The sequence below is a fragment of the Lampris incognitus genome, chromosome 14 (genome assembly GCF_029633865.1).
Source record: "Lampris incognitus isolate fLamInc1 chromosome 14, fLamInc1.hap2, whole genome shotgun sequence".
Lineage (NCBI taxonomy): Eukaryota > Metazoa > Chordata > Actinopteri > Lampriformes > Lampridae > Lampris > Lampris incognitus.
In genome coordinates, this window is record NC_079224.1 from 39696878 (window position 1) to 39723260 (window position 26383).

The window sequence follows — 26383 nt, forward strand, 5'->3', positions numbered from 1 at the left end:
TCGTTGACGAGACGGCACACTTAGTTCAGCATAGTACGAAGTTTATTGATGCATCACTTACACAAGTCAGCCATTACAGCTCCAACATACAGACACGTCAAAGCAGTTTCTCGTCTACATAAGGAGCCTCCAAGGCAAACGTGGCTTTGAAATATCCCATCATACACGATCCCAACCCTGGGTTTGTTCTTTTATTAAGGCACATAGATCAGCATTTTCCACCGGTTAAATGATATTCCCCATCCTGCATGCAAGTACAGCTTTCCCATGGATGCATTTTATTTTAGTTTTAATCACCTCCTGGATTGAATCTAATATATTTCGTCTTACATTTCAATATATATATATATATATATATATATATATATATATATATCAATCACATTTCCGAGTTTAGGCTGACCTTAATTCGCGGCAGACCATTTGCATGTGTCAGACAGTCAAAGCACAACCATATCTCAACAACACACACCATCCAACAACTCGCCACCCAAATAAAAAAAAAAAGGAGGAAAAGATGGGGTAACAAGAAATCTTAACAAAGCGAACGACGCATGGAAGCGGCTACTTAGCTAATAATGAAGAATCAATAAATCAACGAGTTGCAAAAGGGGTAGTTTATGTGTCCTCTGGAGTAAACACGGTGAAGAAGTCACACACACACACACACACACACACACACACACACACACACACACACACACACACACACTGGGCGTCTGTCACACGCCCTCTCTTTTTGTCTGACTCTTTCCTTCCTTTCAGTCGCCACTTGTAGACCCTATCATTTTCCCTGAGCACGAAGTTCTGCAAAGGGAGCGTGGGCGAGCCTGAGGAATTTTTACAAAGTTTTCACATTCCCGCCCGCGCTGCTACTGTAGTCGTCACGCTAATCCGAACCCGTCTACGGAGAAACCCGGAGCGTCGTTTCGGGCCTTTACCGCTCGCACCTGTTTTTTGTTTTTTTTTGCCATTGTGTCTCAACGGGATGACTGAAGGGGGCCCTAATCTCTCAAATCTCATTTAATGCTTCGTATTACTCTTGGATTTACACACATTGACAGAAAGCAATTAGCAAACTCATGACGCCCCCCCCACACACACCCACACCCACACACCCACACACACGCACACACAGCTTTAACCTTAAAATAAAAAAACAGATCCACTTGTAGTTATTATATTTGTTGATGAGTATCAGAGCCATGGCAAGAAGTGAACAACAGGAGGTGCTGGCAGGCTCCTTTCCTCTCAACCACATGAAAACAAAGAACATTTACTGATACAGTAAAAAAAAAAAAAAAGAAATCGTATTTACATCGTCATATAACTACATTTAACAGGATTATAACAGTCAAAGTGCACAAATGGGGCTCTTGATTATGGAAAAAAAAACACAATAATATGCAAACAAAGAGGAGATATATTTAAATAAAAAGTTGACTAGAGACACAAAACATATTAAAAGTTTACCTTATTCACAGCAACATCTCTAGTCTGGCGACACCAACTGCAGTAAAAGGCGACTTCTACTGACCAGGATGCAAAAGTTACTCAGTTCCTCTCTCTCTGTCAGCCCTGTGACCTCTCACCCCACCCCCCTCTTTGTGTGAGATACGGCACAGGCGCCCCCAATTTGCTGAGCAGTTAACACACGACCACACATTTACACCTGGAGGTATACATGGTTACCCCGAGTTATGTCTTTAACATGGAAGAGTATGCGTTTTTATAAGTTGTGTACTGTCCGAGGCTAAGCAAAGTGACAAGTTATAGTTGTGAATATGCAATACTTATGCCGGGACTAGTTGGCGAAACCTCGTCGGTATAATGCATCCGGACCAAGTACTATTACTGAACGTCACATCCGTAAAAAAACAACAACCATACACACCTCTTACTCAGAGCAGTCTTTTGAGTTTGATCTACAAAAGCCTACAAATCAGATCACCCATACCCCAAGTTCACCTATTAACCCATCTCCATATGCAGTAAACACACATGCTAAAGCTACTCACAATACAACACACAGTTGTAAAAAAAAAGAAAAAGAAAGAAAAGGCGAACAAGTATAATTTAAAATTTCAAAAAGAAAAATCTCAGTAATGTGTGTGACGGTAACGCCAATGACGTAGCGTCATTATGTTTGACGGAGGTACGACTGTGAATCCTAAAGTTCTTACTAATAAAATAAGGGGAATTGCTTTTAAAACGTCACATAGATTCTACCCTGTAAACCCCTATCTAGTTAATCAGTTTAAGCAAGACTTGTGTGTAAAACGCTCTTTGTGTGAATTGCACCCTGAAACTGTGCTGCACCTGTTCCGGCAATGTCCTTATACTGTCGAATTCTGCACAGACCTATCGCGATATAGTATCGATAATGATGACCCTGACTTTTCTCTTTGTTGGAAAAATGTATTGTTTGGTATTCACGTTAATAATAGCGACAAAAGTGAAGAACTCTATATCGTAAATTTACTGATTATTTTAGCACAGTATCACATTCATAAGTCAAAATTTAGCCATTCTAAACCCCTATTTTTAGTTTTTGAAAATGACACCAAACAACACATTAAGACCATAACTGACTCGAAAAATAAGAAAGCCGCGAAGACTGTCTGTTTTTGCAGTCTATTTAATGTCTTTACTTGGAGATTCCCCCTGGCTCCATTTAAATTGTTATTTTTTTTCTGTTTTATTGTTGGTTGTTTGTATTTGTTGTTCTTGTTTGACAGATATATTTGAATACTGAATATTGTATCTTCTATACAACTTGTTTAATAAAAAAAGGGGAAAAAAGTGAATCCTAAAGCTCGTGATGATGGCGGCAGAAACGGCGGCAAACCAAACGGACATGCGAGGCGGGACGGGGTGATAAAGTCAATGGATTTGCGGAAGAAAGGAAGTGAAGGGGGATGACCTAACCGGAAAAGCAACTGGGAAAAGGTGATAGCAGGGGAAACAGAAAAAAAAAAGCAGATTACAATTTGAAAATCAGTGGCTCTGTTTCAATACAGCCTCCATTTCTTATCTCCTCTCCTCATCCTGCACAGGCCCAAGGGCTGGGGGCATCTTAGACTACCTGTTTACTTAAGATCGCTTATACTGCGGGTAAAAAAAATAAAGCTTGCAGACTGTTTACCATATCTTGATCCGCATGGAGTCAAGAAATGGAGGATATTTATACGTATTTGGGTGTTTTCTAATAGATGCCGTTATTCCAAGAGCATACATACGGTATGTTTACAGAACTGCAGAAGCAATGGAGTGTAGCTGGTACGAAGCTGGGAATCTGGTCTGACCGCTCATCTGTTAGTCGAAACAGATAGGGATCGTGTTTCTGCCGGCCTCACGGGGCTTTGTGCGGGATGAAAATATTCAAACCTCTACCTAAAAGCAGTTTGTTCACTGCCATCGTAACGTGATCACTGAGGATCGTCAACCCGAAATGCCAACATACATCCCAGGTGATGTCAGTTAGCGCAGAAAGGTAGGCAGAGGGTTAGGAAGGTTGCTTTCCATATATAGTAGGTTATATGATAGATTATTAATCTGTTTAAAGCTGAACTCAGTAACCATAATGTGATTACTCAAACCCAGCAATATGAGTGACGTCATCACTTAAAAGTTTCGGGTTACTTTGAAAAAAGAAGTCTAGATATTCAGTGAAACAGACATTTTTTTGCATGATTACATTTATTCTAAACGTCTCCAATCTAAGTTCTGTTTTCCTATCAAAAAAAAAAATCTTTTGGTAACCCATCAGACAATAATTTATTTTTATTTAAAAAAAATTAACTCGTTATCCAATTGCTGTAATCTTCTTGTGGTTACCTTTTTTTTTTGTAAGGGTCATGTAAACCCATCACAAATGATCTGTTGCTTCCTAGCTTTGTGCAGGCGGTACTAAGGCCAGCCATGTCCATCCCACATTGCACTAGCAAAGATATTTGGTGTGAGTCGTATCACAATCGTTTACTGTTTCCTAGAAAGACAAGGTTCTGCAGAAAAGATTAGACTGGTGAGGTCTGGTGAGCGTTACAATGACACACAACAGCTTACGTTTCACGCCAACACCAAGTTTGCTGCTACATGAAGCTATCAGGGAATCTAAATGGTGAGGTGGTCAGAGTTACTAAATAGGCCGGTAAAGAAGTGTACCTGTGTGCCTGTTTGTCTGTGTACTGTGAGTATGTGTATTTGCAGAGCTTGGATTTCATGGAGTGTTTGAGTTCTTGCACTTACGGATTCATGTGTGTGTGTGTGTGTGTGTGTGTGTGTGTGTGTGCGTACTGTGTTCGTTTGTCTTGTGTGTGTGCGTGTGTTTAGTTGTTTATGGTCACGGCCTATGGAACTTTTCATTGTAGCGGTGGATGGTGACACAGCCGTGGTAGGAGATTGGCCGCGGCATGGCTGCCACGCCAGTGATGATGCCTGTGGCCGGGTCGTAACACAAAATGGAGTCCGAGGCCTCGCCGCTCTCCCCACGGCCACCAAGGATGAAGATCTTACCGTTACATACTGACATGCCACAGCTCTCCTGCAGGGAGGGAGGGGGAGAGAAGGAAACAGACATTAGAGAAACAAAGAAGAGAAGAGCGAGACAAGAGAGAGAGAAATAAAAAGAGGCCTCAGCAGAGGATGGAGCAGAGCACTTTTCCATTTGAGTCAAACAGAACCCGCCGCTCGGCCAGAAGTACATAGTCTGTAAACGTGCATGATTTATTACCAGTTTGCTGAAGGTGTGCACCACGTGCATCCAGTAGTCCTCTGCCGGGTCGTAGCAAAATATTGACTTGGTGAGGCCACCGGACACGTAGATCAGGTTGTTAAGGGATACTGCCGTGATGCAGCGCTTGGCGATGGGGATGTTGGCCCTTAGCAACCAAGAATCAGTCTCTGGATCGTAACACTGGACCTGTTTCATAGAAGTTGTTGGAATGATTTGACTTTGATGAGAAGAAATTCCTAATGAAAAAAAATTGTAATCACAACAAAGAGGGACGTTCTACTCGACCAATTATGTCATGAGCTGTAGTTAGGAGGACATTTCAAGAGGAAAACAACATATGGATGTCAACATACATGTCAGATTCTGCGGTTTGACTGAGGGCAGTTTGGCATCAGATGGTATGTGAGCTTTTGTTCGAACCCCTGCATTGTCGTCCCCTTTTCTCTTCAAATCTGTTTCATCCAAAGTTGTAAACAGCTTTCCCCGCTGCTTTGTCTCTCATAACCACAACTAATTCGAACATATGTGTAGGCGTTCACCCCTTTTAGATCAAGACTATATAGCAGACTTGAAACAATCAGCCAGCATCACCTCTTGTCCCTTAGGCCATTTAGAGGCACATACAAAGAGACAGATGATGCTGATTTTGTTACCCATTGTCTGCTTGCTTGCTTGTCCATGTGTGTTTTATTCTTTAGGGAGCACAGACACACACGTAACCAGCTATTCCAAAGAAGAAAACAATCCCCCTCGCAGGGCTGAAGTTACTGCCATCCCGAATGCCATTGTCTTCCTGTTTACTATCCTGTAACCCAAACCCTCTCCCCCACCATGGCAGAGAAGCTTGCCTCCGCCGGGATCTCTGTGGCAGTCCGTAACAAACACCAGATGTAATCATGCCACCATTGGTGGTGCCTCCCTTACTCGGAACTGTAAAGCTTGATTATGAACAAGTGCCGCCAAAACAGTCATCTAGATTTGGTAGCAAAAATCCCCCCCATTACTTTCTCCACTGTGCCACTCATCACTTCTTATCAGCAACGTGTCTGTGGGCCTCATTGTCCTCTGATTTCTGATGACTGATTCAAATATCAGTGACTCATCAGGTATGCAAAATCAAACTTGAAATACTGCACAGCATATGCATAAGAATGGATATTAGAGGCAGGAGTAGTCGCTGACGCGGTCTGACTCGATGTGCTTGATCTGGATCAAAGAAGCCAGATGGGATGTGCCTCTTAAGATGCCACTTTAAAAGACAAATGACAGCTACAGGTTTCCAGTTTTGTAGATGACGTCCAACTCTCCTCAAAAACCAAATTCAATTAACAACAGCCATTTAAGTTTGTTCATCTGGGTATTTCTACCTTTTTAATTTGTTAATTACTTTGTAATTATGTCATCAGCAGACATCCGCTGTCATTTCCAGGTCTTTCAGTGTGTGACTCGGAAACACACGTCTGCTTCCTCACCTTGTCTGAGCAGGTGTTGTCGTCCGGCCCTCCTCCTATGACAAAGAGCTTGCCGGCACAGCTGGTCACAGCCGGCGAGCTGACCGCCTCCTTCATGGGAGCCACCTCTGTCCAGCGGTTGGAGAAAGAGTCGTAACACTCGACGCTGCTTAGGCGGCTCTGGCCGTCATAGCCCCCCACGGCATAGACCTGGTTTCAGACACAGAGAAGCATACGAATTACAGGGAGAGTTGTGATTGACTGCCCAGAACACCAAATATGCACCACAAATATGCCTCCCTCTTTACACATACATCAGATGCACATGCAAACTTACACCTATGCATAATCAAACGCACACGCTAAGAGAAAGTTGTTTTTTTTCCCTGCCCAATTGTATCTGGCCAATTAACCCACTCTTCCGAGCCATCCTGGTCGCTGCCCCATCCCCTCTGCCGATCCGGCGAGGGCTGCAGACTACCACATGCCTCCTCCCATACATGTGGAGTCGCCAGCCGCTTCTTTTCACCTGACAGTGAGGAGTTTCGCCAGGGGGACGTAGCGCGTGGGAGGATCACGCTATTCCCCCCGAGTTTCCCCTCTCCCCCGAACAGGTGCCCCGACCGACCAGAGGAGGCGCTAGTGCAGCGACCAGGACACATACCCACATCCGGCTTCCCACCCGCAGATACGGCCAGTTGTGTCTGTAGGGACGCCCGACCAAGCCGGAGGTAACACGGGGATTCGAACCGGAGATCCCCGTGTTGGTAGGCAATGGAATAGACCGCCACACCACCCAGACGCCCCAAGAGAAAGTCTTTGTTAGAAACAGGGTCTTTTTTAGAGAGTTGTTCCTCATCTGATGCGAGGGTCTAAGGACAGGATGTTGTGTTGCTGTGAAGCCCGCTAAGGTAAATTGTAATCTGTGCTACTCGGCTACACAAATAAAATTGACTTGACTTGACAGTTATGAACAATTATGAACAATACGATATGCTTCAGCAGAACAGGAACCAGTCTGGCTGGTGGTAAAGGACAAAACTGATGTAATGCTGCTCAACCAACATCGCCACCCTTCTCCACCTCTTTGTTCTTGCTGCACAAAACACTGACCCCCCCCCCCATCACTTTAAGCACTACTGTGTCTGATATGGCAGAATTTCAGCTTTACTTAAAAGTTCAACGTTGTGCTGTTTTTATCACAAAGCTCCCCCTGTGGCTGGTTTATCCCAGGTTTATCGTAGGTGACAGTGACATCCATCACTCATTCTAAGATTAATTTGCATGTGCTGCAGACGGGGCCCAGAGGCAAGCAGGTCCGGCTGTTGTAAAAACTAGTCTTTTTTTCTTGGCTTTATTTTTTTCTTGGCTTTATTTTTTTATGATACGATCATAAACCCAGTCATGGTGAGTAAGATAATTGGATAATAGACTACGTCCTACACAGCTGACTCGGCAGATACATGTGCTGGGGGGGGGGGGGCAGTGAGGTCTCTCGTTCTTGTTCACCAGCATATAAAAGTAGGTGCCATTGCATCTGTGAGCGTTAGGTGTCCTTGAGTTGCGTGTCCTACCCACTTGGAGTTAACGCTACTTCCTCTTTGGAAAGGAACAGGCGGCATGGGAAGGAACGGAATAAGAGTGCAATGAAGCGTGGCTGAATTTGGAAAACAAGAGAACAGAAAAGGAAATCAATTTAAAAACATCACTTCCTAGTTTCTCTGGAATCATGGCGTGCGGAGCAGAGATAGACGCACGCTGACTGGGCCGACATCAAGTATCTCTGATTGAAAGGCATGCGGTGTCGCTGAACAACAAGCTGCTCTTATATTATGTAACACAACAGCTCACGGCTATTCCTCACCTCAGGTACAAGCAACCACAGGGAGAGAGACAGAGAGTGAGGGAAAGAAAGAAAGTGGGGGCGTTAAAGCAGGTTGGACACCTGGATATTTGCATTGCAGCTCAGCCTGTTCACTCGGAGACACTACCGCCTTTCCCCAACTGAAAAAGCTCAACAGACTCGTTTACTCTTCCTCTTATAGTTAAAGTCACTGTGTTCTTTGTGCTCCATCAAACCAGCCATTATAGTGTGTGTGTGTGTGTGTGTGTGTGTGCGTGCGTGAGTGCTTGTAAAGTTGCCGATAATTGTGGACATTTCTTGCAAAGGGAATGCTGTTTTAACCCGCAGGGTTCCACAAGGGGCTGCACGGCGGTGCAGTGGTTAGCACGGTCGCCTCACGGTAAGAAGGTCCTGGGTTTGAGTCCCGGGGTAGTCCAACCTTGGGGGGTCGTTCCGGGTCGTCCTCTGTGTGCAGTTTGCATGTTCTCCCCGTGTCTGTGTGGGTTTCCTCCGGGGGCTCCAATTTCCTCCCACAGTCCAAAGACATGTAGGTCAGACGAATCGGCTGTACTAAATTGTTCCTAGGTACACTACCGTTCAAAAGTTTGGGATCACCCAAACAATTTTGTGTTTTCCATGAAAAGTCACACTTATTCACCACCATATGTTGTGAAATGAATAGAAAATAGAGTCAAGACATTGACAAGGTTAGAAATAATGATTTGTATTTGAAATAAGATTTTTTTTACATCAAACTTTGCTTTCGTCAAAGAATCCTCCATTTGCAGCAATTACAGCATTGCAGACCTTTGGCATTCTAGCTGTTAATTTGTTGAGGTAATCTGGAGAAATTGCACCCCACGCTTCCAGAAGCAGCTCCCACAAGTTGGATTGGTTGGATGGGCACTTCTTTGAGCAGATTGAGTTTCTGGAGCATCACATTTGTGGGGTCAATTAAACGCTCAAAATGGCCAGAAAAAGAGAACTTTCATCTGAAACTCGACAGTCTATTCTTGTTCTTAGAAATGAAGGCTATTCCATGCGAGAAATTGCTAAGAAATTGAAGATTTCCTACACCGGTGTGTACTACTCCCTTCAGAGGACAGCACAAACAGGCTCTAACAGGTACTATTTAATGAAGATGCCAGTTGGGGACCTGTGAGGCGTCTGTTTCTCAAACTAGAGACTCTAATGTACTTATCTTCTTGCTCAGTTGTGCAACGCGGCCTCCCACTTCTTTTTCTACTCTGGTTAGAGCCTGTTTGTGCTGTCCTCTGAAGGGAGTAGTACACACCGGTGTAGGAAATCTTCAATTTCTTAGCAATTTCTCGCATGGAATAGCCTTCATTTCTAAGAACAAGAATAGACTGTCGAGTTTCAGATGAAAGTTCTCTTTTTCTGGCCATTTTGAGCATTTAATTGACCCCACAAATGTGATGCTCCAGAAACTCAATCTGCTCAAAGAAGTGCCCATCCAACCAATCCAACTTGTGGGAGCTGCTTCTGGAAGCGTGGGGTGCAATTTCTCCAGATTACCTCAACAAATTAACAGCTAGAATGCCAAAGGTCTGCAATGCTGTAATTGCTGCAAATGGAGGATTCTTTGACGAAAGCAAAGTTTGATGTAAAAAAAATCTTATTTCAAATACAAATCATTATTTCTAACCTTGTCAATGTCTTGACTCTATTTTCTATTCATTTCACAACATATGGTGGTGAATAAGTGTGACTTTTCATGGAAAACACAAAATTGTTTGGGTGATCCCAAACTTTTGAACGGTAGTGTATGTGTGTGTCTGTATGTCGGCCCTGTGTGATAGTCTGGCAGCCTGTCCAGGGTGTCTCCCCGCCTGCCACCCAATGACTGCTGAGATAGACTCCAGCATCCGCGCGACCCTGAGAGCAGGATAAGTGGTTCGGAAAATGGATGGATGAATGGATTCCACAAGGAGAGTTGGGGAACCACTAACTGGCAGACACGGGGAGAATAAAACCCTATAGAGACCGATTTTTTTTTTTTTTTTTTGCTTTTAAGCCACTTTATTTTGTCATTGTATTCTTACGATGAATTTCTCGGCATTCACCCCATCCTATTGTATAGGAGCAGTGGGCAGCTGCAGCGCCCGGGGGTCCAACTCCAGTTCTTCTTTCCATTGCCTTGCTCAGGGGCACAGGCAGGAGTATTAACCCTAACATGCATGTCTTTTTGATGTGTTAACATATGAGGAGCCGTATTTGAAACGTGTGTTTATGTGCCTATGTACATTAGAGAGAGAGAGAGAGAGAGAGAGAGAGAGAGAGAGAGAGAGAGAGAGAGAGAGAGAGAGAGAGAGAGAGAGAGAGAAAGAGAGAGGGGGGGGGGAATAGAGCGGGAGGGAGAGGAAGAGGGGGCGATATTGTATAAGCAAGGAGGGAAAGAGACACTGCAGAGAGCGAGATCAGTGTGCTGAAAGTCACTGTCACAGGTCAGCGTAAGACACTGGGACATGAGAGCCCCCTCTTGTGAGAGCTTGGGAGATGGGACAGGTGGAGGCGGAGGGATAGAGGGGGGTAAGTAGGGTTGGATCACTTTTTCCGGTGCGTCTTCGCCACTCTGCATGCGCTTGACAGCCACCTGACACACGCAGACATGATGAAACAACACAGTACATCACAATGGGCGCATCCCACGTCGGTTTGATGAGTGTGGCACACACTCCATGGGGACATGAGGTATTATCGCAAAATCTCCACAAGCGGCTGCGACTTATGACCCCCCCGATAAGATGGCCCAGCAAGTGCACAACACCTGTGGGCTACGCGATGGAAGTGATGAAGAAAACCCAGACAAAGGCAAAAGTGATAAACAGTTGTCTTTTCACATAAGGGGTGGTGGTGGTGGTGAGGTGACGAAGAGGTAAAACAATGGGGAAGTGGGGAGGTGTAAAAAGACAGAGAGAGACTGAGATGGCGTTTGATGAAGGCAGACCTACATCACCGAGTGCAGCCTGTTGAAAGGAGAGTGGTGACCTATTTTAACCCTCAGGAAACAAGTCCAACTCACGGACTGCAGGCGCACTATAGGGAGGCTTTGTGTGTGTGTGGTGTGTGTGTGTGTCTGTGTGAGGCATCTGCGTGCATGTGACCACACATGTGCGTTCACCCTGCAACCTTGTTGACTACCCTCAAATTTAGCTCCTCGTCCTTGCAGCTGGAGCAGAAAGGCAAAAGAGGAAGTGGCTAGTGGATGACTACAGGAACAGGGAAGGAGGCTAGTTCTGTAGAAGTATAACACAGAGGATGAAAGCATTTTTGCGATGAGAGGAATCTGATTCCAAATCAAGATAAGTGATGTGTAAAAAAAAAAATCCAACAGAAAGAAGGAAAAAAATTCCTCACCTTCTCCTCTCCCCGGATTGCAAACCTGACAGTCACAGAGGAGGAAGAGGATATGCTGACAGAGTCCGGGATTTGAGAGTAAACAAAGGTGTTAAAGAAGAAGGAAGGGAGAGCGTCAGAAATTGTCATGTAGAGCCACTCTAACCATTAATTGTCTGTCAGGGAGAGAGAGAGAGAGAGAGAGAGAGAGTGAGAGAGAGAGAGAGAGAGAGGAGAGAGAGAGAGAGAGAGAGAGAGAGAGAGAGAGAGAGAGAGAGAGAGAGAGAGAGAGAGAGAGAGAGAGAGAGAGAGAGAGAGAGAGAGAGAGAGAGCAAGAGACAGACAGAGACAGACAGAGAGAGAGCGAGAGAGGAGACAGCGAGAGAGAGAGAGAGCGAGAGAGCAAGAGACAGAGAGAGACAGAAAGAGAGAGACAGCGAGAGAGGAGGCAGCAAGAGAGCGAGAGACAGAGAGAGGGAGAGATGAAAAGGGGGAAAGACGGGCTGAAGAGGATGAAAGTGAAGACTAAACCACATGTGCATGACAGAGACAGGAAGCAGTCTGGGACGAGTTTCTCGTGGGATTTAAGAGCACTTCCAGGAATTTTTTATCCCACTTGTTCCCCTAAAAAGAAAACACAATGTTTGCCTCTGTACGCTGGTGACCTTGGGGCATGATAACTCAATCTAACCAGCAGCCCTCTGACTTAACATACAGAGGAATTCACATAAACAGAGAGAGGTGTGGGACACTGACTGGTTGTTTATCATCGAGACACAGACACGTGTCAACTATGGCTTCTTATTTGGAGCCCATGAGCACCACGCGGCCGTTATCTCTCAAGACTGTTAAATGAGTCCTTTAGTCACCGCACTTTGCACAGGAGAATGGGGGATGCGCCGCTGATCTTAGAAACCTGATTCACAAGGACTCTGAACTCAACCGTGAAGACCTGATGCCTCTTTTCACAGCTGAGCTTTTAACTCGAGATCTGTCACGGCAAATCTGACTGTTTACCCCCTTAAGTTTTTTTTTATTTTTTAATGAATGTAAAATACGGAGCCACGTTCAGAGCCAGATGTGTCAATCCAACCTGTTGTTTTCAACACACTTGCTGATCCATCCCTCAGCGCAGATACTACAAGCTGTCACGGCGTGGCAGCCGGCTGAATCCCACAGCCGGGGCGGACCTGAATTTACTCGTCTCTGCGTTTTTGCCCCAGTTGCGAGGCAGATGAGTGCTTCTTGGTGTTGTTCGCCACTTGAACTGTAAGACCCACACGTGGAGTTGCCACATGCAGGGGAAGAACATTTGTGCAATCACTGCAAATGACGACAAACCGCCGGCACCGTGTCCTCGCTGCCAAAGCACATATATCCACCATTGTTTTTAGGCCTGTTCTCTGAGACTATTGGCACCGCTGTGGTGTGTACGAGCATGTGTGTTTGTGCGACTAAGCGAGTTGCGGATGTGTTGCCCTGACTCATCTTCAAGTTAATGCCCTGCTTGCTTACAATAACACAATAGGAGGCTGTCGCTCTGTGCACAACACTTTTGACTGAAAATTACAGTTTAGGAACCATACTTAAAGTATAAATGACATGCATTACCAGCGGTCAACAGTTGTTGTGCGTTAGATAGTCTCTACCAACCACAGAGAAGCACTGTGTTACAAGGATAGACTTGTATATCTAATTTAAGATCTTTGAAAAACAAAATTGGTAGCTAAAACTAGATATTTTGGCGAGAAAATTAAAGGTAACCATCGTTCGATTTAACGATCAAGTAGACTCGGACCTCGCTCACATGGTGTATTCCAGTCCAGCACTGGACTTTGAGACATTTTTTTGTCGGTGTGTGTGCGCTGGCCTGTGCCTATGTATGTAAAATCTGTGTCTGTGCATTGCCACGGCGGGCTGTTTGTGATTGACGAGAGACAGGTGGGGCATGCATGATATGGAGCACTGGACTAGGCTATTCCTTAACTGGGAGGTGTAAAGTATTGGCACACATCCACTGAACTTCCACTGCCCTCGGACACCAGCATCCAGAGCCAGCGCCGTACTAGAGGCTATAGATAGAAACAGTGCTAGAATAGAATTACTGATGTAGCATCACTGGTCAGGTCACGTGTAAAAGTAAAATTTAGCTTTGGCTTAATAACCAAATAGATTCTCGATCAACATTGCTATTCTGACTATTAACATATATTGGACCCTGATCAAATGCTTCCCAACACATCACAGTACCAGCTGGGGGGGGGGGGGGTGACCGGCATTCGTTTAAGGGATGGAATATGCACGAGTAGATCTGTACGATTAAATGAGAATGAAAGCTATTTGCCGAGTGCATAACAGCCCAACTGTTCACCCGGCACGTTTGTTGATGTGGCTGTTTTCATAAAGGCAAACTTCCGTCTCCCTCTTGATGCGGCCTCTGTGTCTTCAGGGTGTGTGGGATGAGCTGGCATTGACGGTTTACAAAACCTGGGGCAACGAGACGCGTCAGATACTTTGGATATGACATCACTCCTAAACCCATAGTCCCCTCAAGAAATTCCATGTAAGAGCCAAGCTATGGAAGAAAAGGGGTCTGTTCAAATGTGACAGTAGAATTTACTAGAGTTCCCCCTTCTTCTGCCTGTCAACGTAAATGACGAGTGACTCATGACAACGTGTATCTACACCACTTAATGCCTACTTACTGCGAGGATCTCTGGGGTTTTAAAATTCCATTCAAAACAGTCTTTTGTCAGGCGAAAGAAAGAATGTGTTTCAGAGAGGTGGAACTAAAAATGTTCTAAACGAAACATAAAAAGAACACTGAAAAATTCCATTACCGATCATTTCAGGTTGCGTAAATAACAGAACCTTTTCAGTATCATACCTCAGGCCAAGTACCAAACCTTTATTGATGTAAAGAAGGATGAGTTGCATATAAGAGAAGAACAGAGACACATGATAGCTGCAGCTTATCTTACAGACGTGATGGATCAGGGGCTTGGCAGGCAGACAGAGACGGAAGTAAGCACGGGACTCAAGACTCTCCTTACCTTGCCTAGTAAGACGGCCATCTTGTGTCTCCAGCGGCCTTTGTTGAGGGAGGCCACTCTGATCCACAGGTTGAGCTGGGAGTTATACATCCACACATCCCTGCTGTTGATGCGGCCACCTAAAACGCAGCACATGCATTTCTGAGATACGGCACATCACCAGTCAGCTCCAAGGCTTTAAAAGGGCCACCACCTCACCTAAACAAATAGGGTGAGTCCATTTTGACAAAAGGTTAATTTGATATGAGGCAACTCACATTCTTTGTTCATATACAGCTGATTCATATGGTTTTGTTTGCCCCCCCCCCCTTTTTGTCTCCCCAATTGTATTTGGTCAATTACCCCACTCTTCTGAGCCATCCCGGTCGCTGCCCCCCCCCCTCACTGATCCTGGGAGGGCTGCAGACTACCACATGCCTCCTCCAATACATGCAGAGTTGCCAGCCGCTTCTTTTCACCTGACAGTGAGGAGTTTCACCAGGGTATGTAGTGCATGGGAGAATCACGCTATTCCCCCAAGTCCCCCTGCCGAACAGGCGCCTTGACCGACCAGAGGAGGCGCTAGTGCGGCGACCAGGACACACACCCACATTCGGCTTCCCACCCGCAGACACGGCCAACTGTGTCTGTAGGTACGCCCCGACCAAGCCGGAGGTATCACGGGGATTCGAGCCGGCGGTCTCCGGCAACGGAATAGACGGCTACACCACCCGGACGCCCCAGATGATATGTTTAAAAATATATACAGAACGCTGTTGGTGAGCCTTCAAACGTTTTATTTCGGTGTCACGTCTGTCTTTTCGTATCTGACCAAAGCTTACTAGTCACTAGTTTTCACCTGGCGTGTCAATCACTCACAAAGTAAACACAGCACAGACACACACAAACAACAATTGAACACACACAGCTGCCAGTGGCACCTTTGCTCTTCGTGCACACACACACGAGCACGCGCACACACTCTCTCTCTCTTATACACACACACACACACACACACACAGCAAAGATAACGAACAGCTATTGAGTGTTAACGGTAACTAAAAAAACATGAAAATGGACGGACACACACACACACACACACACACACACACACACACACACACACACACACACACACACACACACACACACAGCAAAGATAACGAACAGCTATTGAGTGTTAACGGTAACTAAAAAAACATGAAAATGGACGGACACACACACACACACACACACACACACACACACACACACAGCAAAGATAACGAACAGCTATTGAGTGTTAACGGTAACTAAAAAAACATGAAAATGGACACACACACACACACACACACACACACACACACACACACACACACACACACACACACACACACAAACACACACACAATAAGGATTGTTTGCTGTTGAGGGAAAAACAGCGTTCGTCTGAACTCCTCCCCTCTGTCTCTGGGCAAACCAGTGCTATACGAAACGTTTTTTCTTCCTCCTTTTGAGCTGCAGCCGTGGAGAATAACAACGTTCAGCAGCCAGCCAACCAGGTTACAGTGTGACCCAGATACGTTTCTGAACAAGTCGCAACACAGCAACTCTCCTCAGCACAGCAACTCTCTTTCGACCCCTTAATGCCCCCCCCCCAACACACACACACACACACACACACACACACTTGAGTTAGGGGCCAAACCGACCCTTCTAAAAACAAAAACGGTTGTGCAGAACAAACTCTTGCTTCCTTGCAGGGCCAGAAACACATGACACAGACAAGGGAACGAGAACCAGATTAATGTGAGGGGAAACCGCGCGGAAACAACGTGCAAGACCTAAGAGACCAGCTGTGGAAAAACAAAACACAACAGCGCAGCGCTCTCTTTCAAAAAACACATTGTCTGGCGTCCCTAGAAAAGTAGGGCCGCCCTGCGACAACACGGCCACTGCGGCGGTATCGCGGCTGGCGGCGGTGATCCTCGGGCTCACGTTCAACGACCATCCTGGGGGGAAACCGCGCGCTGTCAGGAAGACGGGCTCTGGCGCGCGGCCGCGTGCACAGACGTTCACGCACCAAACGCACGTGATGTGCGTAGCGCGGCTAAACAGCGAGAGGATTGTAACACAATAACACGAACAGGAGCATACATTGACGCCATCTTCCCCTCTAATGCTGTGCCCTCTGGCATGGGGGGGGGGTCTGTTTTACTTAACAAAGGGACTTGATATATAATGAACTGACGTCTCATTCCAGCACAGTTTGCTATTTGCTGTTTTTAATTTATAGAACAAAGATGAGGGTTTGCCAAAGAAAAGGAATGTGTCTGTCTCTCTCTTTTTGTAAACACGTCTAACAGGCTGTCTAGACAAGAGTTGTGTTTCATACCTACAGTTAATAAGTTAATAAGATGAATTCTTTCCAGGGCCATCCATCTGAAAGTTAAAGCATCTGCTGGTGAGAGGTATTAATCACATTAATCACTTAGCACGCTGATAAACTGGATGATATCAGATTGCATTGCGAGGACAGACGAGGGACCCTGCCCAGCATCTGTTTAGCCACCTGTGAGTGCAGCGGTGAGAATAATAGCCCCGAGAGCCAGGTAGTCTGTGGTCTAGGAGGCTTGCGTTTGAGAGGATTTGCATGGAAGAAACTAGTGGGCTTGTGCCGTAGCGCTTCACAGGCAGAATTACAAACCGACGCTGCTTGTTAACAGCGATTACCTGCAGAGGGAGGTCTTTTGTCACAAGAAACATGAGTTGCATGGGTTGTTAATCACTGTTGTTGAGCCTCAAGAGGATGTGACTGTAGGGGGCCCCCAAAGGTGATTTGTTTGACAGCTACCCTGTAAATTTTTCCTTCTTACACAAACTGTTTTACACAGTTCATTGACGGGTGCCATAGTTTCATTCTCTTGAGTTTTTCAAATAACTTTTTTTTGGCCGTTGATGCATTACTGTACGCCATGGAAATTCTTCCCTGCAGAGAGGCAAACAGCAACATCCCGCCGTTTGCGATTCTGACATGCACGCCCCCCTCAACTGTGTCAGGCAAGTTCACAGGTTACTGCACATGAGCTGATGATACATTATCCAGAAGTGGTTGATACGGAACAGAAGAGTCAGACTGCACAGAGATGATCGATTCTCATGCCATGTCGACATCAAACCAAAGACGACGTATCTCGCTTATTCAGATTTGAAGGTGTTAAGCTGTCGCAAAGATTTTTAGTGAGACGTTGCTGATAATGACACGAAAAACACAGAACTAAGTGTGGCTTGGATTTGGTGAAAATAGTGTGCTCAGCGTCCCTGCACTACGGCAGAAGGCCTGGGTTTTATATGCCCAACTGAGGCACATACTATTTAGATCACGGATAACTGCAGCTGTGCTGAAGACTGGACGGCCTCCAAGTTATGTACACAAGCTCCAAGTGCCAGAGGAGGGAGGGAGGGAGAGAGCGAGAGAGAGCGAGAGAGAGAGAGAAGAAAGAGAGAGAAGAAAGACAGCGCGTGAGAAGAAAGAAAGAGAGAGAGAAGAGAGAAAGAGAAGAGACAGAGAGCGAGAGAGGAGAGGGAAAGACGAGGGGTAAAGTATAAAGTTCAAGGGCAGGGAAGGGGGAATAGCTGCATCCAGCAGATGGAAAAAAGGGGTCAATGAGAGACTACTGTCATAAAGCAATTCAGGGTGGGGGAGGGTGGGGGAGAGACAGAGAGAGAGCGAGAGAGAGACAGAGAGAGGTATGTGTACTTTTCTGGGGCAGCACTCACTGGCAGATTAATAGCAGACACGTGAGGACTTGGCACGGGCCGAACATGGAAATACATAAACATTGCACACATACACTTGTTGAAGCGGAGAACACGCTTTCTCTCTAGTTCTGTACGATGCGCTCTTTTTCAGCCCCCACCCACCCACCCACGTCTCTCTGCTTCTATTTTCGTGTGCCGTCAGTCACCGCAGTCATTTCGCCGGCTCTTTTCGGTGATTAATACGGAGCCTGTTTGAGCAGGAACAACCCTAGCAGGCATATTTCAAGATCTCTCATAGCATGTTCCTTAACTCTTGGGCCCCCTTTTTGCCAAAACACGTGACCGCTTTCAGTCACATACGAGTCAAAGCCTGAGCTTCTCAGAGTTTGAAATAAACCTCGCGTTTGGCCGATTATAAATATGGATGAATGGTGTGACACCGTTGTCTTGGTAAATCAGAGGCCTTTTACTTTAGAGAGGGGGTTTGCATCATACTTGGCCCACATTGTAGTCATACGATACAACAGCTTGATCAAGGACGGCAAAAAACTAAAATAACTCTAATGTAGGTTCTGTTTATTTTAAACAAAACAACCTGGACACAAATGGATAACGACAGAGTAAAGCCAAAAATGGAGAAAAGACGATTGATCGCCTGTCGGAGATCCTAGAAAGCTGGATAGCTTATGTGTAGGTGGTGACCCAGCACACTGGCCTATTGGAAGTGAAAGAATGATCTAAGAGGCCAGTGAGGGCCTCCCTGGGCACTGAGCCTGGAGAGTGCATCCAGATGTTGCTCTCACATTTTCCTTTGACTCAAACAGGCTTTGGCTGCAAAAATAACACTGGGCAAACAGCCATCTTAATACACCCTTTCCTCCAACTCCCCCATGAGATTAGAAATCTAACCAGGCATAGGCCAACACATTAACCCGTAAGACGAGAAAACAATTTCTTTTTTTTAATTTAGGTAGGTCATAATCTGGTGGTAAGTGAAGGAAATGGGACCAAGCATAAAGGCAAGACACGTATGAAATGGTATTTGAGCTATGGCATAAAAAAGTGCAAGGCTCTTACCTGAGACCAGAATGTCGTTGCGGAGGGCACAGACCGCATACTCCGACTTGGTGAACTCGGGAAGTTTGGCCAGCGACTTCCACTCTCCTGTGACCGGGTCGTAACACTCAGTGTAGGGCAGGTTGAAGCCCCCCACCCTCTCACAGCCCCCAACCACCACAATCACCTCTGAGAAGCCCGTTGACCTGCGGAGGAGGGATGGAGGAAGGAAGACGGGAGCGAGTGGGGTGAGAGGAATATCGAGCATGGAGGCAAAACAGCTTAGGTGACTTAAAATGAAAAGAAAAACATCCAAATGTGACTAAATCGTGCGTCAAATGGAATGAGCCCGATATTTAATCAAGCGATCACACAAAAGAGGAGTGAGAGTACAGAAACATACTCAATACACCGGGCAACACCACCCATCGACAAACAGAGGAGGCTCTTATTAGAGAATGAAAGTATTGGTGCCAGGGCAGGCCCAGGTTAGTGGTTTAGATGCAGTATCTCCGAGGCAAAGTTTACGTCAATACAGGATGATCAATGCAGGGTATGATAATGACTCACTCGGGCCAAGAGTGAATTTAAATTACTATGCAAGGTGTTTTATTTTTTTGGGGTTTTTTTTTTTTATCAACTTGTCTGCTGAAAAACCTCGCCATGTATATGAGCAGATTTCCGATTAATTAAGAGTTATTTCACACCAGAGTCACTTTTTACCGCACAATTCAGAATAGTATTCAGTAGTATAGGTTCTACGATACAATCAAAATAATTTTGGATGCCAATGTCAACTTCCATTGTGGACATATCCGCAAGTTTTCCCCGAACTTTACCCTACAGACACACAGGCGTGCTGTGTCGATCTATGTGAAAGCAGAGGCCCCCCCCCCCCACACACACACACAGCTGCTCGGGTTTTGTGTGTGCACGTGTGTGTGAATGTGTTGATTTTTGTACTTGAGAAACCACGAAAAGACCATAAGAGATTGGTGAGACCCTGAGGGCTTTCCCAAGAAAACAGGGGCCCCCAGTATGAGTGTGGAACATGGAGGTATCAAGGCATGTGTTTGGAGCAGAAGCAAAAAGGTTTGGGCCTCGGGGCAAAATATGGAGACAGGAGACGGAATAACTGCCTGCTTGCTCGACTGGCTGATCTGATCAGATCTGCCCGGATACTGACACGATACGCTCGAGAGACACGTCACACCGCCTCGCTAACCGACACCCTGCACTACTCCCACTTCGTTCTTTTTTGTTGTTGGTCTAAGACAGAAGGGCAGGTCAAGTGTTTTTATCCTCACATAGCAAGGTTGCATATTATTCATACGGTATCAGGTGTAGACTTCCTCCACAAATGATGGAGGTACAAAAGCAGGCCGTACACATGAAACCAGAAAAATGAACTACAATGAAGATTTGGTAACTAGTTGTTAAGTGAGCGGGTGTGTGCATTCAAAAACACAAATACGTCAGCAAACCGAGCTACACTACTGGTATGGCAACAAGACTTAGCGCTTTGTAATTGCTATACCATGCAACAGAGTCATTTCATTCCCCCCAGCAAACCAGAATGTGCATGAACATGCCCTGCCTCCCACCTCCTGATAAATTTTTATTTCAAAACAGGGCCGCGGAGCAAATCACAGTCAAAGATAGCTTTGTTTATTCGGCACAATAACTCTCTCTATTTCATTTCTTTCTTCTTCCACTCCCCCTCGCTCATATTCGCATACTTCCACAGACAGGCCAATTACATTTCAAGGGTTATCGGGTTTATGAACATGTTGTAACCCCAAGCCCATGCTATGACAGAAAAACAAAAACAAAAACGGTTTAGTATTGGCTAGAAAGCGTGCTTTCTCATCTCCCCCATGATCTCTCCGTCTTCAAGTGGATCAGATGCTTGTTAGTCCAATGACTCAAAAAGGGTGAGAGAAAAGCAAAAGTTCAAACAAAATGTGTTTCCTTTTCCAACAGAGCAGAGCTAGCACCCCCTTTGGTTTGAATTACACCTGACCCTCATCAAAATAATCTCCTGGATCTTCGACCTTGTTTAAAAGCCTGAGAGAGAAGTTGAGCTGACATTTTCAGTTCTTTATCTTACTTTTGTGACTAACCTAGTGTATAGGTTGGTCACACTGTGAAATCTGATACTTCCTTATTAGTGCTGGGCAATACAGAAACAGGGGATCTACCTACATAGGCAAAAAATACCATGTGATGAACGACTGAGGTTCAGGACATGGAATTGTCTGGTGATGTAAAGTATAATATCAAACATAAACTAGTTTTCAAGTACTGCTTCAAATATTTCAGACCTCAGTTTGTGAGAAATTTCAATTCAGAGTCTCATTCTCATTAATTTAGACACCAAATCTGTTTCACATTAAGTCAAAATCCAAATTTCACCCCAATACAACACCACTGACAGATGATAAATGACAATATTGAATTACTGCCCAGCCCGGTTCCATATGCAAAACCTGATGTGAGCTCTTGACTGAGAACTGAGTGACATCTGCCCTTTTGCCAATGGGAATTACATCTAGAAGAGAGTATTTGTTTCACCTGCCTCAGGATAGACTTAGTGGGGCAGATAATTCAGCTCGGCCTCCCACAAAGAACAGTTAAAATACCTGCGTGGGCGAGTCCTCGGTGACATCATCTCATTGCCCAGCACGTGGTAGCGTCGAGCCTCATGGAGGAGCTGGTAGCACTCGGGAGCATTCTGGATGAGCTGGTCCCCCTCCACTGTCTGAACAAAGTAGTTGGGATGCAGCAGGGGGAGGCGCACGTGGTGCAGCAGGTCCTTGAGGACGGGCTTCCTGTGCTCCATGTTGTGGTACACCCAGCGCATCACTGCCTCAAACACCATCTCCTCCTTACCGACAGACAGCTCGTCGCTGCAGATGTACTCTTCCAGCTCGTCTCGGTGCAGGTCCAGGAACTCCTCATGCTGAGCCACGTCCGAGAAGTTGGCCAGGGCGTAGCTGCGGCAGCGGCTGGCTAATTGCTTGAGGGAATGGGCATCCGCGAAGCGCTGGATGCCAAGGCAGTTGCAGGGATCCAGCTGGTCCTCCAAGAACTTAGCGCAGGCGTCGCGCAACGTGCCGATCTGGAAGAGGCTGGAGGTCTCGAAGAGGAACTGGACATTCTCAGTGGTGATCTTGGCGCGGCCTGTGTAGACGTAGCTGAGGAAGGAGTCCATAGCCTCCGCCAGGATGCCGTTGATCTCCACCAGCATCTCGCGGCTCTCGCGGTGGTCATTGCAGAACATGGCTCTGAAGTAGGAGGAGCAGGCAGAGAGCACAGCACGGTGGCAGGGGAACTCGCGGCCCTGCACACTGATGACAACGTCAGTGAACAGACGGCAGTCGCGGAATTCGTTGAACACCTGGAGGATGGCTTCTGAATGGGAGGAGCCAGAGGAGAAGTCCAAGACATCCTGGCAGGCTAGGGTTTTGGGATCCACCTCAAACACCTCAGGAGATAGCGAAATATTTTTGTTGATGTTGTTGTTAAGGCAAATTCTGTGATCATTCATTCACTAAATTAAAACACCGAAAAAAAACAATATTACTAACAGACAGGTTCTATCATTTTTGTGGGCACCTTGCGTTTGACAGCAGGGGAGTCCCTGGTCCCAGAGTCTTCCCTGTTCAACCTTCTGCCCAGAATCAACACCATGGCTGCCACCTTTAACGTAGATCTCCTCTAAGCCTTGGGAGAACCTGGGCAACAGAAAAGCAACAGAAAACACAATACTACTACAGTATTACAGTATTATTTCCAACATCTTGTTTTCATTAGATAGTCACGTGATATGTTTGTCTTTGCATGCGGTTTTCTGTGTGCAATCCATTATTTTCAACATAGGTTCTGGTATATGGTTGATGCACACATCTTTTTGTATTATATATCACCATATATGGATGGCATGACTAGTTCAAGGCCATAAACTCAGTTCACGCTAACAGCATCACTGTGACTGTAGAGCGCTGTAACCAGGGGCACGCAAAGGAGATGGAAAGGGAACCAGGAAAGCACGTGAATAAATGCGGGAAACTAAAACAACAGCCCAGTTGCAACAATTCCCAAGCCCCTAGGGTAGTGCGAAAAAATGTCTTGCATCATGGCCAAGGGAGAGAAAAAAAAGTGGTCGTTTCTTCGAAGATGGGAAATTGAAACTGCACAAAAATCTGTGCAGCACTTCCTCTGGCTTATGACTCGTGCAAAACAGTTGTGCCCTGCGGTACAAAAAAAAAACTGGTTTCAAGGGCTGATGAGAAGTCCGGAGGAAGAGGTGTTGAGCAATGGCTGTAAGGCCAACGTACATGTCAGTCAGGTATGTTTTGAAACACAGCGTGGGTGGGGGTGGGGGGTTGCTGCTAGAGTGACAACTACATCATTAACTTTGAACTAGATGACATCAAAACTTCAGATGACTTCATATCTATTTCACTGCTCAGGATAAACATATAGTGTGTTTTACAGAAAACAAGGGACCAAGTCCAACTTTTTTTTTTAGCTTAGGATGGGCCCTTTGGACGTCTGATCAGTAGAAGTTATAAGACTTCTAACTAACACACGGGGAAAAAAACAAAACCTTAAGCCTAGAAACCATTTTATTTTAGTCAAAACAAGCACAGCGCGTCACTTAGTCTGAGGTTAAAGGTCAAGTCAACGCCTGTGGCTTCTGCTGCGGTGATGTCATATTATCAAGGGTTATTTTTAACCTGGTGCAGCACCACAGTCAGTTGCTCTATTCATGTATTCACGTGTGCTGCGCTCTCCGGTAGCAGCTCCCCCTTGACATAATCTATGGTTTACAGGTTTTGCCAGAGGTCTCCGACACTTCTCAGATTTTCACCAGTGTTGACGTCACATGCTGAATCTTATTTGTGCAATTAAAAAAAAACCCGATCAAATCAAATGGGATAGATAAAATATAACAAAACGTTTAATCGATCAAATGACATGTAACATTAAACACCGGAGTCAGTTTTGTCGGCCAAGTACGGTAACATAGGAGGAATGTGACTGTGAGCTTTGCCCTCAATCACACGATGACATATTCACATATACACATATACACATATTCACATATACACATATACATTCATTGTAAAGCGCTTTGAGTGGCTGTTGCAGCTAGAAAAGCGCTATATAAAATGCAACTGGACTGATTGACATGCTCACAAAAGCAGCAAGATAAGGCGAGTTAGGACTGGGATCCACCGTGACAAAATCAGACATCCCAATATGTTTGATTGAATACATCAATATCGATAATGTGACGATATATCGGGGGGGTGACTATTGTCTATTGGCGCTTTCATGGGATATCAACGCACGAGGAAACGTTGGGAACTGCTGATTAGCCGTGCGGATATGATGCGCGAGCAGGTAGAGGCACGCTCATTTCACTCAGAAGTTTAACGAGTTCAGAAAGCTGTGTCACTTTATTGTGAAGCGGCCTATAAGACCAGGGAATGACAACGTTTAAGTTATAATGCGATATTACATTAACCGAAATCCCAGATCACGACACTGATATATCAATACATTCCCCAGCTTTAAGACAAATGTAAATGAAGAGAGTCAAGTATATGGTTGGATATCAGAAACTAAACCTGGTAAGCAGAGAAAGTACCAAGTATTAGTACGGATGCACATCCAGCTTTGAGCAACATCAAAGATGTTCAATGGATAAAACTGGAGCTTGTGGCTTGTAAGGAAGATCAGCCAACTTAAAAGCGCATAAAGGCAGCGCGTCAACACCAGCAAGGCTACCGGACAAAGGCGAACCTGCCTCGCGCCGACCGTTAGCCCCGTAACACGCGCGCGCGCGCGCGCAAACGCGCGCTGTTGACTTACTGAGTTTATTACTCGTACGAATAGAGAGGGGGAAAAAAACACACAAAAGTAAAATCTCAAATAAACCGAAAACGTCTTTTAGTAACGCGATGACAACAAGCGTACCTTTCTTCGGAAGTTCGCCAGATGATGCTTTTTCCTCTTCTTCTTCTGGTGAAAAGTGGAGAAATACAAAAAAAAAGGGGAAAAATAAAATCGTCAACGTACTCGGCGATCCTTTCCGATGGCGTGTCGAAAAGGCTGGCGGAGAGGCGAAGTAAGGACGTGTTTTATGAACCAGACATCGTGACCATTCTGTCGATGGCGAAGACAAAGAACTCTAACCGACTGTAAACATTGGACCCAAATATACTCGACGCGGGCTGAAGGAAAAAAAAAAAAAAAAACAACCCTCCAGCCCTCTGAAAGCCAGTCAGCTGGGGGGCGCGGTGCATTGTGGGTAACGTAGTTGTTATGCGAGGACTCCCGCCGTTTAGGCACCGGCAAAGGAACAACACTTCCCGGCTTCGACCGGTCCTCCACGTGGCTGTCCTTTGTTTGCAAACAAAAGTGCCGAAAAAGTTTTAACGACGTAAACACGTCGGAGCGACTCACTTTAGCGGACGATGTGCGCTTGAAAGCTTTAAACCTGCGGTGGGGTGTGTATTGCTTTTAGCATTTGTTTTAAAGATGGTGATTCGGTGTGGTAACTGATGCAAACAAAACGTGGTTATACATTTTTTTTTTTTTTAAATTTTTTTGATAAGAAGATGTGAGACGTGGATTCACGTTTTAGATCAAGTCGTTCCTCAGCGCTTTGCAAGACAGGAAGTCAAGTCCAATAAAGATATGAACGTGTGTGTGTGCGTGTGAGCGGCAGAGGCGTCTCTCCGGGTGTAACATGACTCCGGTGCGGCTGCTGTGCTGTGCAGAGGGGGGAGGAGCCAGAACTGAGCGGTATCCCATAACTTCCTACAGCTGTTGCGCAAGATGTTCAGAGAACCGAGTTTCTCGCCGAGCTTTAGGATTTCATCATGTGCATCTACGGAGAACAGAAGTTGCCTATTTAAATAAACGTGCCTCTCAAGAGATGGGCCATTTTACATTTAACGCACAGGAAAAGTAGTCTGTAAAATCATAACCAGAAATGGGTCAGCCACGTGATATCGAGATTTGAAAAAAGTTGCCTAATTTCCTAAAATATTTTTTTCAGTCACCCCCCCCCCTCTCTCTCTCACACACACACTCACATACAGTATACTGGCTGCAATTCCTGTACAGTCTATTGCTGTTTTCCATTCAGTCT

At 45.6% G+C, this 26383-nt stretch overlaps 1 protein-coding gene across 2 annotated transcripts; it reads right to left on the reverse strand.

Annotated features, from left to right (window-relative positions):
* Positions 1–24: 24 nt before the first annotated feature.
* On the reverse strand, positions 25–25399 carry klhl24a (kelch-like family member 24a). 2 transcript variants are annotated; one of them, XM_056293115.1, is made up of 8 exons: positions 25204–25399; positions 22834–22952; positions 21858–22702; positions 19237–19421; positions 14440–14558; positions 6208–6396; positions 4733–4921; positions 25–4543 (listed from the first exon to the last, which is right to left on the reverse strand). In XM_056293115.1, the coding sequence occupies exons 2-8, from the start codon at positions 22906–22908 to the stop codon at positions 4343–4345; spliced, it is 1803 nt and encodes a 600-aa protein (XP_056149090.1). In that variant the 5' UTR covers positions 22909–22952; positions 25204–25399; the 3' UTR covers positions 25–4342. The 2 variants fall into 2 exon arrangements, with proteins under 2 accessions (XP_056149090.1, XP_056149091.1); XM_056293116.1 differs by lacking the exon at positions 25204–25399 and adding an exon at positions 23145–23172.
* Positions 25400–26383: the final 984 nt, after the last annotated feature.

Excerpts from the sequence above, each read along its gene's own strand:
- klhl24a (XM_056293115.1), bottom strand. The coding sequence starts at position 22,908 with ATGGTGTTGATTCTGGGCAGAAGGTTGAACAGGGAAGACTCTGGGACC. Across the intron at positions 14,559-19,236 it reads CAACGACATTCTGGTCTCAG|GTGGCCGCATCAACAGCAGG; the intron begins GTAAGAGCCTTG and ends GCTGCGTTTTAG. Across the intron at positions 6,397-14,439 it reads TGGCCGTCTTACTAGGCAAG|GTCTATGCCGTGGGGGGCTA; the intron begins GTAAGGAGAGTC and ends GTCTGAAACCAG.